At 49.0% G+C, this 16,811-nt stretch overlaps 1 protein-coding gene across 1 annotated transcript in view; it reads right to left on the bottom strand.

Annotated features, from left to right (window-relative positions):
- Nucleotides 1-16,811, bottom strand: part of LOC138279426 (vomeronasal type-2 receptor 26-like) — a 230,173-nt gene that overhangs the window by 125,434 nt on the left and 87,928 nt on the right. The window contains exon 2 of the mRNA XM_069219403.1: nucleotides 5,410-5,542. Within this exon, the coding sequence (XP_069075504.1) occupies nucleotides 5,410-5,542 (133 nt within the window). The remainder of the gene's footprint in view (nucleotides 1-5,409; nucleotides 5,543-16,811) is intronic.

Here is a 16,811-nt window from a genome sequence, read left to right as displayed (position 1 = left end):
CCTCACACTAAGTAACTTTGCACCTAACCTTTACCAGGTAAAGGTTAGACATATAGGTGACTTATAAGTTACTTAAGTGCAGGGTAAAATGGCTGTGAAATAACGTGGACGTTATTTCACTCAGGCTGCAGTGGCAGGCCTGTGTAAGAATTGTCAGAGCTCCCTATGGGTGGCAAAAGAAATGCTGCAGCCCATAGGGATCTCCTGGAACCCCAATACCCTGGGTACCTCAGTACCATATACTAGGGAATTATAAGGGTGTTCCAGTAAGCCAATGTGAATTGGTAAAAATGGTCACTAGCCTGTCAGGGACAATTTGAAAGTAATGAGAGAGCATAACCACTGAGGTTCTGGTTAGCAGAGCCTCAGTGAGACAGTTAGGCACCACACAGGGAACATATACATGCACACCTATGAGCACTGGGGCCCTGTGTGACAGGGTCCCAGTGACACATACATATAGGCCACAAACCTATGAGCACTGGGGTCCTGACCAGCAGGATCCCAGTGACACATAACAAACATACTGAAAACATAGTGTTTTCACTATGAGCACTGAGGCCTGGCTATCAGGATCCCAGGGAGACAGTGAAAACAGTGACAAACACCCTGACATACACTCACAAACAGGCCAAAAGTGGGGGTAACAAGGCTAGAAAGAGGCTACTTTCTCACAATGACTAACTGTCTCACTGAGGCTCTGCTAATCAGAACCTCAGTGGTTATGCTCTCTCATTTCCTTCTAAATTGTCACTAACAGGCTAGTGACCAATTTTAACAATTTACATTGGCATACTGGAACACCCTTATAATTCCCTAGTATATGGTACTGAGGTACCCAGGGTATTGGGGTTCCAGGAGATCCCTATGGGCTGCAGCATTTCTTTTGCCACCCATAGGGAGCTCTGACAATTCTTACACAGGCCTGCCACTGCAGCCTGAGTGAAATACTGCACACATTATTTCACAGCCATTTTCACTGCACTTAAGTAACTTATAAGTCACCTATATGTCTAAACTTTACCTGGTAAAGGTTGGGTGCTAAGTTACTTAGTGTGTGGGCACCCTGGCACTAGCCAAGGTGCTCCCACATTGTTCAGGGCAAATTCCCCGGACTTTGTGAGTGCGGGGACACCATTACACGCGTGCACTATACATAGGTCACTACCTATGTATAGCTTCACAATGGTAACTCCGAATATGGCCATGTAAAATGTCTAAGATCATGGAATTGCCCCCTCTATGCCATCCTGGCATTGTTGGCACAATCCCATGATCCCACGGGTCACTAGCACAGACCCGGGTACTGCCAAACTGCCTTTTCAGGGGTTTCACTGCAGCTGCTGCTGCTGCCAACCCCTCAGACAGGTTTCTGCCCTCCTGGGGTCCAGCCACGCTTGGACCAGGAAGGCAGAACAAAGGACTTCCTCAGAGAGAGGGTGTTACACCCTCTCCCTTTGGAAAAAAGGTGTTAAGGCAGGGGAGGAGTAGCCTCCCCCAGCCTCTGGAAATGCTTTCATGGGCACAGATGGTGCCCATTTCTGCATAAGACAGTCTACACCAGTTCAGGGACCCCTCAGCCCTGCTCTGGCGCGAAACTGGACCAAGGAAAGGGGAGTGACCACTCCCCTGACCTGCACCTCCCCTGGGAGGTGCCCAGAGCTCCTCCAGTGTGCTCCTGACCTCTGCCATCTTGGAAACAGAGATGCTGATGGCACACTGGACTGCTCTGAGTGGCCAGGTCTCGAATTTATCGTGACTTTTGGACTTGGTCCCCTTGTTCCACAGGTACTCTCGTCTGGAAATCCATCGTTGTTGCATTGCTGGTGTTGGTCTTTCCTGCAGAATTCCCCTATCACGACTTCTGTGCTCTTTGGGGAACTTCAGTACACTTTGCACTCACTTTTCAGGGTCTTGGGGTGGGCTATTTTTCTAACCCTCACTGTTTCCTTACAGTCCCAGCAACCCTCTACAAGGTCACATAGGTTTGGGGTCTATTCGTGGTTCGCATTCCACTTTTGGAGTATATGGTTTGTGTTGCCTGTAGGAAAGTACCATCTTGCCTGGCATGTTACCCCCATTTTTCACTGTATATATGTTGCTTTAGTTGTATGTGTCACTGGGACCCTGTCACCCAGGGCCCCAGTGCTTATAAGTGTGCCTGAATGTGTTACCTGTGTAGTGACTAACTGTCTCACTGAGGCTCTGCTAATCAGAACCTCAGTGGTTATGCTCTCTCATTTCTTTCAAATTGTCACTAACAGGCTAGTGACCAATTTTACCAATTTACATTGGCTTACTGGAACACCCTTATAATTCCCTAGTATATGGTACTGAGGTACCCAGGGTTTTGGGGTTCCAGGAGATCCCTATGGGCTGCAGCATTTCTTTTGCCACCCATAGGGAGCTCTGACAATTCTTAAACAGGCCTGCCACTGCAGCCTGAGTGAAATAACGTCCACGTTATTTCACAGCCATTTTACACTGCACTTAAGTAACTTATAAGTCACCTATATGTCTAACCTTTACCTGGTAAAGGTTAGGTGCAAAGTTAGTTAGTGTGAGGGCACCCTGGCACTAGCCAAGGTGCCCCCACATTGTTCAGGGCCAATTCCCCGGACTTTGTGAGTGCGGGGACACCATTACACGCGTGCACTACATATAGGTCATTACCTATATGTAGCTTCACAATGGTAACTCCGAATATGGCCATGTAACATGTCTATGATCATGGAAATGCCCCCTCTATACCATCCTGGCATAGTTGGCACAATCCCATGATCCCAGTGGTCTGTAGCACAGACCCTGGTACTGCCAAACTGCCCTTCCTGGGGTTTCACTGCAGCTGCTGCTGCTGCCAACCCCTCAGACAGGCATCTGCACTACTGGGGTCCAGCCAGGCCTGGCCCAGGATGGCAGAACAAAGAACTTCCTCTGAGAGAGGGTGTTACACCCTCTCCCTTTGGAAAATGGTGTGAAGGCAGGGGAGGAGTAGCCTCCCCCAGCCTCTGGAAATGCTTTTTTGGGCACAGATGTGCCCAATTCTGCATAAGCCAGTCTACACCGGTTCAGGGGACCCCTTAGCCCTGCTCTGGCGCGCAACTGGACAAAGGAAAGGGGAGTGACCACTCCCCTGACCTGCACCTCCCCTGGGAGGTGTCCAGAGCTCCTCCAGTGTGCTCCAGACCTCTGCCATCTTGGAAACAGAGGTGCTGCTGGCACACTGGACTGCTCTGAGTGGCCAGTGCCACCAGGTGACGTCAGAGACTCCTTCTGATAGGCTCCTTCAGGTGTTGCTAGCCTATCCTCCCTCCTAGGTAGCCAAACCCTCTTTTCTGGCTATTTAGGGTCTCTGTCTCTGGGGAAACTTTAGATAACAAATGCAAGAGCTCATCCAAGTTCCTCTGCATCTCTCTCTTCACCTTCTGCCAAGGAATCGACTGCTGACCGCGCTGGAAGCCTGCAAAACTGCAACATAGTAGCAAAGACTACTACTGCAACTCTGTAACGCTGATCCTGCCGCCTTCTCGACTGTTTTCCTGGTGGTGCATGCTGTGGGGGTAGTCTGCCTCCTCTCTGCACTAGAAGCTCCGAAGAAATCTCCAGTGGGTCGACGGAATCTTCCCCCTGCAACCGCAGGCACCAAAAAGCTGCATTACCGGTCCCTTGGGTCTCCTCTCAGCATGAAGAGCGAGGTCCCTCGAATCCAGCAACTCTGTCCAAGTGACTCCCACAGTCCAGTGACTCTTCAGTCCAAGTTTGGTGGAGGTAAGTCCTTGCCTCCCCACGCCAGACTGCATTGCTGGGAACTGCGACTTTTGTATAGCTACTCCGGCCTCCGTGCACTTCCGGCGGAAATCCTTTGTGCACAGTCCAGCCTGGGTCCACGACACTCTAACCTGCATTGCACGACCTCCTAAGTTTTTCTCCGGCGACGTGGGACTTCTTTGTGCAACTTCGGGTGAGCACCGTTTCACGCATCCTCATAGTGCCTGTTTCTGGCACTTCTCTGGGTGCTACCTGCTGCTGAGAGGGCTCCTTGTCTTGCTCGACGTCCCTTCTCTCTCCTGACGCAATTTGTGACATCCTGGTCCTTCCTGGGCCACAGCAGCATCCAAAAACGCTTACCGCACGATTTGCAGCTAGCAAGGCTTGTTCGCGGTCTTTCGGCGGGAAAACACTTCTGCACGACTCTCCATGGCGAGTGGGATCCGTCCACCAAAGGGGAAGTCTCTAGCCCTTTTAGTTCCTGCAGAAACCTCAGCTTCTTCTGTCCAGTAGAAGCTTCTTTGCACCCACAGCTGGCATTTCCTGGGCATCTGCCCATCTCCGACTTGCTTGTGACTTTTGGACTTGGTCCCTTGTTCCACAGGTACCCTAGATTGGAAATCCATCGTTGTTGCATTGCTGGTTTGTGTCTTTCCTGCATTATTCCCCTATTACGACTTCTTTGTCCTTTGGGGAACTTTAGTGCACACTGCACTCACTTTTCAGGGTCTTGGGGTGGGCTATTTTTCTAACCCTTACTATTTTCTAATAGTCCCAGCGACCCTCTACAAGGTCACATAGGTTTGGGGTCCATTTGTGGTTCGCATTCCACTTTTGGAGTATATGGTTTGTGTTGCCCCTATCCCTATGTGTCCCCATTGCATCCTATTGTAACTATACATTGTTTGCACTGTTTTCTAAGACTATTACTGCATATTTTGGTATTGTGTATATATATCTTGTGTATATTTCCTATCCTCTCACTGAGGGTACACTCTGAGATACTTTGGCATATTGTCATAAAAATAAAGTACCTTTATTTTTAGTATAACTGTGTATTGTGTTTTCTTATGATATTGTGCATATGACACTAAGTGGTACTGTAGGAGCTTCACTCGTCTCCTAGTTCAGCCTAAGCTGCTCTGCTAAGCTACCATTATCTATCAGCCTATGCTGCTAGACACCCTATACACTAATAAGGGATAACTGGGCCTGGTGCAAGTACCCCTTGGTACTCACTACAAGCCAGTCCAGCCTCCTACATTGCCCCTATCCCTATTTGTACCCATTGCATCCTATTGTAACTATACATTGTTTGCACTGTTTTCTATTGCTATACTGCATATTTTTGGTATTGTGTACATATATCTTGTGTATATTTGCTATCCTCATACTGAGGGTACTCACTGAGATACTTTGGCATATTGTCATAAAAATAAAGTACCTTTATGTTTAGTATATCTGTGTATTGTGTTTTCTTATGATATTGTGCAAGTGACACTAGTGGTACTGTAGGAGCTTTGCATGTCTCCTAATTCAGCCAAGCTGCTCTGCTAAGCTACCATTTTCTATCAGCCTAAGCTGCTAGACACCCCTATACACTAATAAGGGATACCTGGGCCTGGTGCAAGGTGTAATTACCCCTTGGTACTCACTACAAGCCAGTCCAGCCTACTACAATATCTAGTCCCAGTGTCAATACCATCACCAGTACCAACATCAGTACCCACACCTGCACCAAAACTAACACCAACACCAGCAACAACATCCATACCTGCAACAAAATAAACAAAGGTATCAAACTAACACTAACACCAGCAACAACATTAACACCCACAACAAAGCCACCACCTGCGTCAACCTAACACCAATACCAGCAACAACACCAAAAACCAACATCTGCACAACATTTAACACCAATACCAGCACCAAAATCAATAACAACAGCACAAACAACACCATCTACAACACAAACTACATCACCGCACCAAGACCTCCACCAGAACCAAGACCTGCACAAAAACTAGCACCAACACCAGCATCAAAAGCAGTACAAACTCCAGCACCAAAAATAATACAAACACCAGCATCCGCTCCAACACCAATGTGTCCACAACACCAAAACAAACACCTGGACAAAAAAAATAAGCACTAACAATAGCAACCAAAATCAGTAACAACACCACCACCAACACCATCCATAATATTGATGACAACACCATACCAAACCATGCTAACAACAATACCTACTTGTAGGAGGCTGGCCTAATTCGTAGTGGGTACCTAAGGTACTTACACCTTATACCAGGTCCAGTTATCCCTTATTAGTGAAATGTAGTCAGTGTCTAGAAGCCATGCTCTCTAGGGGTAGTGTGGATGTGCATCCAAGGCCTAACTAGGAGACATGCAAAGCTCATGTAATACCACTGTAGTCACACAGTACTCACACACATGAAAGAAAATGTACTTTATTTTGGTGACACAAATGCCAAAAATACCTTAGAGACTATACTCCCTTAGGAGGTAAGTAATATATACCTTATATAAACTAGAATGCAAAATAACTGTAAATACATTTAGAAAACAGTGCAAATTGTGAAAATCACAATAGTTAGCAATGGGCCTCGGGGGAACATAAACCATATACTAAAATAGTGGAATGAGAAAGTCGGTTTCCCACCTAGGCAATTGTAGTGTGTAGAGGGGTACTGGGAGTATTTGAAAACACCGAAGGTAAGTAATAGAACTGTAGGAGGCTGGCCTGGCTTGTAGTAGGTACCAAGGGGTACTTACACTCTGTGCCAGGTCCAGTTATCCCTTATTAGTGTAGAAGAGGTGTTTCTAACAGCTTAGGCTGATAGAAGGTAGCTATAGCAGAGCAGCTTAGGCTGAACTAGGAGACATGAAAAGTTCCTACTATACCACTGGTGTCACATGCACAATATCATAAGAAAACACAATACACAGATATACTAAAAATAAAGGTACTTTATTTTTATGACAGTATGCAAAAAGTATCTCAGTGAGTACCCTCAGTATGAGGATGCCAAATATACACAAGATATATGTACACAATACCAAAACTATGCAGTAATAGCAAAAGGAAGTAATGCAAGCAGTGTAAAGTTACAGTAGATTGCGATAGGAGCACATAGGAATAGGGGCAACACAAACCATATACTCCAAAAGTGGAATGTGAACAACGAATGGACCCTAAACCTATGTGAGCTTGTAGAGGGTCGCTGGGACTGTAAGAAAACTGTGAGGGTTAGAAAAATAGCCCACCCCAAGACCCTGAAAAGTAGGTGTAAAGTGCACCTATATTCCCCAGAGAGCACAGAAGTCGTGATAGGGGAATTCTGCAAGGAAGACCAACACCAGTAATGCAACAAAGGTGGATTTCTGGACGAGAGTACCTGTGGAACAAGGGGACCAAGTCCAAGAGTCGCGAAAGTGTCGAGAGTGGGCAGGAGCCCAGGAAATGCCAGCTGAGGGTGCAAGGAAGCTGCCACCGGATGGAAGAAGCTTTGTGTTCTGCAAGAACGAAGATGGCTAGAAACTTCCCCTTTGGAGGATGGATGTCCCACGTCGTGAAGAAGCTTGCAGAGGTGTTCCCATGCAGAAAGACTCCAAACAAGCCTTGCTAGCTGCAAGGGTCGCGGTTAGGGTTTTTAGATGCTGCTGTGGCCCAGGAGGGACCAGGATGTCGCCAGAGGGGGCACCCAGCAAGACAGGGAGCCATCACAGAAGCAGGCAGCACCCACAGGAGTGCCGGAACAGGCACTCGGAAGAGGAGTGAACCGGAGCTCACCTGAAGTCACAAAAGGAGATCCCACGACGCCGGAGGACAACTTAGGAGGTTGTGCACTGCAGGTTAGAGTGTCGGGGACCCAGGCTTGGCTGTGCACAAAGGAAATCCTGGATGAGTGCACAGGAGCCGGAGCAGCTGCAAATCATTGGGTACCCAGCAATGCAGTCTAGCGTAGGGAGGCAAGGACATACCTCCACCAAACTTGGACTGAATAGTCACTGGACTGTGGGAGTCTCTTGGACAGAGTTGCTGAGTTCCAGGGACCACGCTCGTCGTGCTGAGAGGGGACCCAGAGGACCGGTGATGCAGTCTTTTGTTGCCTGCGGTTGCAGGGGGAATATTCCGTCGACCAGCAGGAGATTTCTTCGGAGCTTCTAGTGCAGAGAGAAGGCAGACTACCCCCACAGCATGCACCACCAGGAAAACAGTCGAGAAGGTGGCAGGATCAGCGACACAAGGTTTCAGTAGTCGTCTTTGCTACTTTGTTGCGGTTTTGCAGGCGTCCTGAGCAGTCAGCGGTCGATTCCTTGGCAGAGGGTGAAGAGAGAGATGCAGAGGAACTCTGATGAGCTCTTGCATTCGTTATCTAAAGAATTCCCCAAAGCAGAGACCCTAAATAGCCAGAAAAGGAGGTTTGGCTAATTAGGAAGGAGGATAGGCTAGCAACACAGGTAAGAGCCTATCAGAAGGAGTCTCTGACGTCACCTGCTGGCACTGGCCACTCAGAGCAGTCCAGTGTGCCAGCAGCACCTCTGTTTCCAAGATGGCAGAGGTCTGGAGCACACTGGAGGAGCTCTGGGGACCTCCCCTGGGAGGTGCAGGTCAGGGGAGTGGTCACTCCCCTTTCCTTTGTCCAGTTTCGCGCCAGAGCAGGGCTGGGGGATCCCTGAACCGGTGTAGACTGGCTTATGCAGAGATGGGCACCATCTGTGCCCATCAAAGCATTTCCAGAGGCTGGGGGAGGCTACTCCTCCCCAGCCCTGACACCTATTTCCAAAGAGAGAGGGTGTAACACCCTCTCTCTGAGGAAGTCCTTTGTTCTGCCTTCCTGGGCCAGGCTTGGCTGGACCCCAGGAGGGCAGAAACCTGTCTGAGGGGTTGGCAGCAGCAGCAGCTGCAGTGAAACCCCGGGAAAGGTAGTTTGGCAGTACCCGGGTCTGTGCTAGAGACTTGGGGGATCATGAAATTGTCTCCCCAATGCCAGAATGGCATTGGGGTGACAATTCCATGATCTTAGACATGTTACATGGCCATGTTCGGGGTTACCATTGTGACGCTATACATAGGTAGTGACCTATGTATAGTGCACACGGGTAATGGTGTCCCCGCACTCACAAAGTCCGGGGAATTTGCCCTGAACGATGTGGGGGCACCTTGGCTAGTGCCAGGGTGCCCACACACTAAGTAACTTAGCACCCAACCTTTACCAGGTAAAGGTTAGACATATAGGTGACTGATAAGTTACTTAAGTGCAGTGGTAAATGGCTGTGAAATAAAGTGCACGTTATTTCACTCAGGCTGCAGTGGCAGGCCTGTGTAAGAATTGTCAGAGCTCCCTATGGGTGGCAAAATAAATGCTGCAGCCCATAGGGATCTCCTGGAACCCCAATACCCTGGGTACCTCAGTACCATATACTAGGGAATTATAAGGGTGTTCCAGTATGCCAATGTGAATTGGTGAAATTGGTCACTAGCCTGTTAGTGACAATTTAGAAAGTAAAGAGAGAGAGCATAACCACTGAGGTTCTGGTTAGCAGAGCCTCAGTGAGACAGTTAGTCATCACACAGGGAACACATTCAGGGCACACTTATGAGCACTGGGGCCCTGGCTGGCAGGGTCCCAGTGGCACATACACTAAAACAACATATATACAGTGAAATATGGGGGTAACATGCCAGGCAAAATGGTACTTTCCAACAACATGCAGTGTGATGAAGGGGAGAGTACAGATGGGGCATGTGGGTGAGAACAGACAGAGAGGATACATGCAGTGTGATGAAGGGGAGAGTACAGATGGGGCATGTGGTGAGAACAGAAGCAGTGGGATACATGCCGTGGGATGGATAAGAGAGTACAGATTGGGCATGAGGGTGAAAACGGAAGCAGAGGATACATGCAGTGTGATGAAGGGGAGAGTACAGATGGGACATGTGGTGATAACAGAAGCAGTGGGATACATGCAGTCGGATGAAGAGAAGTGTACAGATGTGGGCATGTGGTTAAGAACAGAAGCAGCGAATACATGCAGTGGGATGAACAATAGAGGGCTGATGGTACATGTGGGTGAGAGCAGAAGCAGTGGGATATATGCAGTGGGATACATGCAGTGGGATGAAGAGGAGATTGCAGATGGGGTATGTGGGTGAGAATAGAATCAGTGGCATACATGCAGTGGGATTAAGAGGCAAGGGCAGATAGGGCATCTGGGTGAGAATGAAATCAGAGGGATACAAGCAGTGGGATGAAGAGGAGAGTACAGATGTGGGATGGGGCCAGAAGCAGATGGATATATGCAGTGGGATAAAGATTAGTACAGATGTGGGCATTTGGGTGAGAACTGAAGCAGTGAGATACATGCGGTGGATGAGGAGGAGAACGGATGGGGCATGTGGGTTAGAATAGAAGCAGTGGGAAACATGCAGTGGGTGAAGAGGAGAGTACAGATGTGGCATGTGGGTGAGAACAGAAGCAGTGGGATACATGCAGTAAGATGAAGAGGAGAGTACAGATGTGGGCATGTGGGTGAGAACAGAAGCAATGGGATACAAGCAGTGGGATGAACAGGAGAGAACAGATGTGGGCATATGGGTGAGAGCAGAAACAGTGTGATATATGAACTGGGATGAAGAGGAGAGTACATATGGGGCATGTGGTTGAGAACAAAAGCAGTGGGATACATGCAGTGGGTTGGAGAGGAGAGGACAGATGGGGCATGTGGGTTAGAACAGAAGCAGTGTGATACATACAGTGTGATGAAGATGATGGGGCATGTGGGTGAGCACAGAAGCTTTGCAATACATTCAGTGGGATGAAGAGGAGTACAGATGGTGTATGTGGGTGAAAACAAAAGCAGAGGGTTGAAGAGGAGAGTACAGATGGGACATGTGGGTGAGAAAAGATGCCATAGGATACAAGCAGTAGGATAATTGAGGAGAATACAGATGTGTGCATGTGGGTAAGAACAGAAGCAGTGGGATGCATGCAGTGGGGTGAAGGGGAGAGTACAGATGGGGCATGTGGGTGATAACAGAAGCAGAGGATATATGCAGTGTGAGAAGGGCAGAGTACAGATGTGGGCATGTGGGTGAGGGCAGAAGAGGTATTATACATGCAGTGTGATGCAGAGGAGAGTACAGATGGGGCTTGTGGGTGAGGACAGAAGCAGTGGTATACATGCAGTGGGTTGAAGTGGAGTACAGATGTGGACATGTGGGTGAGAACAGAAGCAGTGGGATATATGCAGTGGGATGAACAGGAGAGTACTGATGTGGCATGTGGGTGTAGGAAAGTACCATCTTGCCTGGCATGTTACCCCCATTTTTCACTGTATATATGTTGTTTTAGTTGTATGTGTCACTGGGACCCTGCCAGCCAGGGCCCCAGTGCTCATAAGTGTGCCTGAAAGTGTTACCTGTGTCATGACTAACTGTCTCACTGAGGCTCTGCTATCCAGAACCTCAGTGGTTATGCTCTCTCATTTCTTTCAAATTGTCACTAACAGGCTAGTGACCAATTTTACCAATTTACATTGGCTTACTGGAACACCCTTATAAATCCCTAGTATATGGTACTGAGGTACCCAGGGTATTGGGGTTCCAGGAGATCCCTATGGGCTGCAGCATTTCTTTTGCCACCCATAGGGAGCTCTGACAATTCTTACACAGGCCTGCCACTGCAGCCTGAGTGAAATAACGTCCACGTTATTTCACAGCCATTTACCACTGCACTTAAGTAACTTATAAGTCACCTATAGATCTAACCTTTACCTGGTAAAGGTTAGGTGCAAAGTTACTTAGTGTGAGGGCACCCTGGCACTAGCCAAGGTGCCCCCACATTGTTCAGGGCAAATTCCACGGACTTTGTGAGTGCGGGGACACCATTACACGCGTGCACTACACATAGGTCACTACCTATGTGTAGTTTCACAATGGTAACTCCGAATATGCCCATGTAACATGTCTATGATCATGGAATTGCCCCCTCTATGCCATCCTGGCATAGTTGGCACAATCCCATGATCCCAGTGGTCTGTAGCACAGACCCTGGTACTGCCAAACTGCCTTTTCAGGGGTTTCACTGCAGCTGCTGCTGCTGCCAACCCCTCAGACAGGTTTCTGCCCTCCTGGGGTCCAGCCAGGCTTGTCCCAGGATGGCAGAACAAAGGACTTCCTCTGAGAGAGGGTGTTACACCCTCTCCCTTTGGAAAATGGTGTGAAGGCAGGGGAGGAGTAGCCTCCCCCAGCCTCTGGAAATGCTTTCATGGGCACATTTGGTGCCCATTTCTGCATACGCCAGTCTACACCGGTTCAGGGACCCCTCAGCCCTGCTCTGGCGCGAAACTGGACAAAGGAAAGGGGAGTGACCACTCCCCTGACCTGCACCTCCCCTGGGAGGTGCCCAGAGCTCCTCCAGTGTGCTCCAGACCTCTGCCATCTTGGAAACAGAGGTGCTGCTGGCACACTGGACTGCTCTGAGTGGCCAGGGCCAGCAGGTGACGTCAGAGACTCCTTCTGATAGGCTCCTTCAGGTGTTGCTAGCCTATCCTCTCTCCTAGGTAGCCAAACCCTCTTTTCTGGCTATTTAGGGTCTCTGCTTTGGGGAATTCCTTAGATAACGAATGCAAGAACTCATCAGAGTTCCTCTGCATCTCTCTCTTCACCTTCTGCCAAGGAATCGACTGCTGACCATGCTGGAAGCCTGCAAAACTGCAACAAAGTAGCTAAGACGACTACTGCAACTCTGTAACGCTGATCCTGCCGCCTTCTCGACTGTTTTCCTGGTGGTGTATGCTGTGGGGGTAGTCTGCCTCCTCTCTGCACTAGAAACTCCGAAGAAATCTCCCGTGGGTCGACAGAATCTTCCCCCTGCAACCGCAGGCACCAAAGAACTGCATTACCGGTACTCTGGGTCTCCTCTCAGCACGACGAGCGAGGTCCCTTGATTCCAGCAACTCTGTCCAAGTGACTCCCACAGTCCAGTGACTCTTCAGTCCAAGTTTGGTGGAGGTAAGTCCTTGCCTCCCCACGCCAGACTGCATTGCTGGGAACTGCGACTTTTGCAGCTACTCCGGCCTCTGTGCACTTCCTGTGGAAATCCTTTGTGCACAGCCAAGCCTGGGTCCACGGCACTCTAACCTGCATTGCACGACTTTCTAAGTTGGTCTCCGGCGACGTGGGACTCCTTTGTGAAACTTTGGGTGAGCACCATTTCACTCTTCATTGTAGTGCCTGTTCCGGCACTTCTGTGGGTGCTGCCTGCTTCTGAGAGGGCTCCTTGTCTTTTGTGCGATGCCCCCTCTGTCCCCAGATGCAATTGGCGACATCCTGGTCCCTCCTGGGCCACAGCAGCATCCAAAAACCCTAACCGCACGATTTGCATCTAGCAAGGCTTGTTGGCGGTCTTTTGGCGGGAAAACACTTCTGCACGACTCTCCACGGCATGGGGGATCCATCCTACAAAGGGGAAGTCTCTAGCCCTTGTCGTTCCTGCAGAATCCTCAGCTTCTACTGTCCAGTAGAACGAGTTACTTACCTTCGGTAACGACTTTTCTGGTGGATACATTAGCTACCTGTGGATTCCTCACCTAATGAATACTCCCATGGCGCCAGCATTCGACGGAAATCTTCTTACTAGTCTCTGCACGTCGACGAGGACGTCACTCTAGCCCACGCGACGCCGTCTGACGTCATACAGGCAATAAGAGGTCCTCGCCGACGTGCCGATGACAGTACCAACATTTTTTTACGTGCATGAGAATAATAATAACCCAATGTAATGAAAGAGCAAAGCAACATCTCTTAATATTGTAAATCACACAACATTGCAATAAAATAGCTGTAGATTTAATATAACCTTCTTTTTTTTTTTTTTTTAAACAAATAAATATATTTATACATACGAATCATGTATATACACAATATATATAGATTTATATAAATATACACATATATACAAATATCATATATGCAAAATGTATTGCAACTTTGAAGACCAAAAGGAGCACACTCAAGGATTGCTTGGAGAGACCAAAAAGGCAACGGGGAGGCGGGTGGGACCGTGAGGAATCCACAGGTAGCTAATGTATCCACCAGAAAAGTCGTTACCGAAGGTAAGTAACTCGTTCTTCTGATGGATACAACTACCTGTGGATTCCTCACCTAATGAATAGAGTCCCAAAGCAGTACCACGCCCGGCGGTGGGTGCCTAAATGGTCAAACCAAGAAATCCTGCAGCACTGACCGTGCAAAATGACCGTCCCTTCTGACCTCAGAGTCCAAACAGTAATGTTTCACAAAAGTGTGAAGGGACGACCAAGTTGCGGCCTTGCAGATGTCGACCACAGGAACACCCCTGGCCAAGGCCGAAGAGGCAGACTTAGCTCTGGTGGAGTGAGCTCTAATGCCCTCAGGCGGATCCTTCTTTGCCAAAGAGTAACAGATTTTAATGCAAAGAACAACCCACCTGGAGAGTGTTCTCTTGTGGACTGCCTTTCCTCTCCTCTTGCCCACGTATCCGACAAACAGCTGATCCTCCAGCCTGATATCCTTCATTCTGTCGATATAGAAGCTCAACGCCCTTTTTGGGTCCAGGCGATGTAGTCTTTCTTCCTCCTTTGAAGGATGAGGCGGAGGATAAAACGTGGACAAAGTGATTGTCTGAGCCAAATGGAAGGGTGAAACAACCTTCGGAAGGAAAGCAGCCTTGGTCCTCAACACCACCTTATCCCCATAAAACGTTATATAAGGGGGTTTAACCGATAAGGCCTGCAACTCACTCACTCTCCTTGCAGATGTTATAGCTACCAGGAATACTGTTTTAATAACCAAATACCTTAAGGGGCAAGAATGCATAGGCTCAAAAGGGGACCCCATAAGGAAAGTCAGGACCAAGGACAAATCCCATTGAGGCATAACGAATGGTTTTGGAGGATATTGATTCAGAAGACCTTTCAAGAATCTGAGAACAATAGGGGATTTAAATAACGATGGTTGGTCTGGAAGACAAATGAAGGCTGACAAGGCCGACAAATAACCCTTAATGGTAGCCACTGCACAACCTTTCTGCGCTAGAGACAGTGCAAAAGACAAAACATGTGACAGATGAGCATGTAAGGGATCAATCTGTCTCTCTCCACACCACATAACAAATTTAGACCACCTATTAGCGTAGATAGATTTAGTGGAGTGTCGCCTGGCCGCTAAGATAACATCCACTACATCAGGCGGGAGAGAGAAGGAACTCAGGTTGCCCCGTTCAATCTCCAAGCATGTAGGAGCAGACTCTGGAGGTTGGGGTGTAAAACCTGCCCCTGCGACTGCGAGAGGAGGTCTGCCCTGAGAGGGAGACGGAGCGGAGGGCACAGTGAGAGTTGGAGAAGGTCGGAGTACCATACCCTCCTTGGCCAATCCGGAGCTATTAAGATGACTTGGGCCCGGTCTTGGCGAATTTTCCTCAACACTCGAGGAATCAAGGGTATGGGGGGAAACGCGTAAAGCAACTGGTCGCACCAGGTTATCTGAAACGCGTCCCCCAACGCTCCCTGCATCGGATACTGGAGGCTGCAGAATAACGGGCAATGCGCGTTCTCCCGAGTGGCAAACAGATCTATCCGAGGAAACCCCCACATCTGGAAGATTAAACAGACTTGATCTGGATGGAGACGCCACTCGTGGTCTGCCGAGAATTGGCGACTGAGACTGTCCGCACGTACATTCAAGACCCCGGCCAGATGATTTGCCACCAAGCAAATCTGATGGTCCTTTGCCCAGGACCATAGCTGAAGAGCTTCTCTGCAGAGAAGGTACGACCCTACTCCTCCCTGTTTGTTTATGTACCACATCGTGGTAGTATTGTCCGTCAGGACCTGTACCGACTGACCACGAAGGGATGGGAGGAAGGCCTTGAGAGCCAGACGTACAGCCCGTAACTCCAACAGATTGATATGAAACACCTGTTCCTCTGGAGACCAAAGCCCTTTGATCTCCAGATCCCCCAGGTGAGCTCCCCATCCTAGGGTGGAAGCATCCGTTATGACCGTGGCCACTGGTGGCGACTGCGCGAACGGCTTTCCCTGTGAAAGATTGTTGCCCGCAATCCACCACTTCAATTCCACAGCAGCATCTCTGGAGATCTTGACAGTACCTTCTAAATCTCCCTTGTGTTGAGACCACTGCCTTCGGAGGCACCACTGAAGAGCCCTCATGTGCCAGCGAGCATGCGTGACCAACAGAATGCAGGAGGCGAACAGACCGAGCAGACGAAGGACCTTGAGGACTGGAACTACCGCTCCATTTCGAAACATTGGAACCAATTCCTAAATATCTTGAATCCGCTGAGACGGAGGAAAGGCTCGACTCAATGTTGTATCCAGTACTGCCCCTATGAACAGGAGGCGCTGAGAGGGCTCCAGGTGAGATTTGGGCACGTTCACCGAAAAGCCCAGGTCGAACAACAACTGGGTTGTTGACTGCAGATGATGCGACACAAGCTCCGGGGACTTGGCTTTGATCAACCAGTCGTCCAAGTAAGGGAATACTGCTATCCCCTTCCTTCTGAGCTCCGCCGCAACCACTGACATCACCTTTGTGAAGACTCGAGGTGCTGAAGTAAGACCAAACGGGAGGACCGCAAACTGATAGTGCTGCGACCCTACCACAAACCGGAGATACTTCCTGTGCGACTTGAGTATCGGGATATGAAAGTAAGCATCCTGCAAGTCGACAGACACCATCCAATCTTCCTTGTTCAACGCCAAAAGCACCTGTGCTAGGGTCAGCATCTTGAACTTTTCCTGCTTGAGGAACCAATTCAAGATCCTCAGATCCAGGATTGGTCTCAACTGACCATCCTTTTTGGGAATCAGGAAGTATCTTGAGTAACAACCTCGACCCTTTTCCTGCTCTGGGACCAACTCTACCGCGCCCTTTGAAAGGAGGACTTGAACCTCCTGTTCTAGCAACAGGAGGTGTTCTTCTGAACAATAAGATGGGCGGGGCGGGATGAGGGGCGGGA

This window comes from Pleurodeles waltl, chromosome 2_2 (genome assembly GCF_031143425.1).
Source record: "Pleurodeles waltl isolate 20211129_DDA chromosome 2_2, aPleWal1.hap1.20221129, whole genome shotgun sequence".
In the NCBI taxonomy this organism is placed as follows: domain Eukaryota; kingdom Metazoa; phylum Chordata; class Amphibia; order Caudata; family Salamandridae; genus Pleurodeles; species Pleurodeles waltl.
The sequence above is the reverse complement of the archived record's forward strand: the minus strand, read 5'-3'. Positions and strand labels throughout refer to the sequence as shown.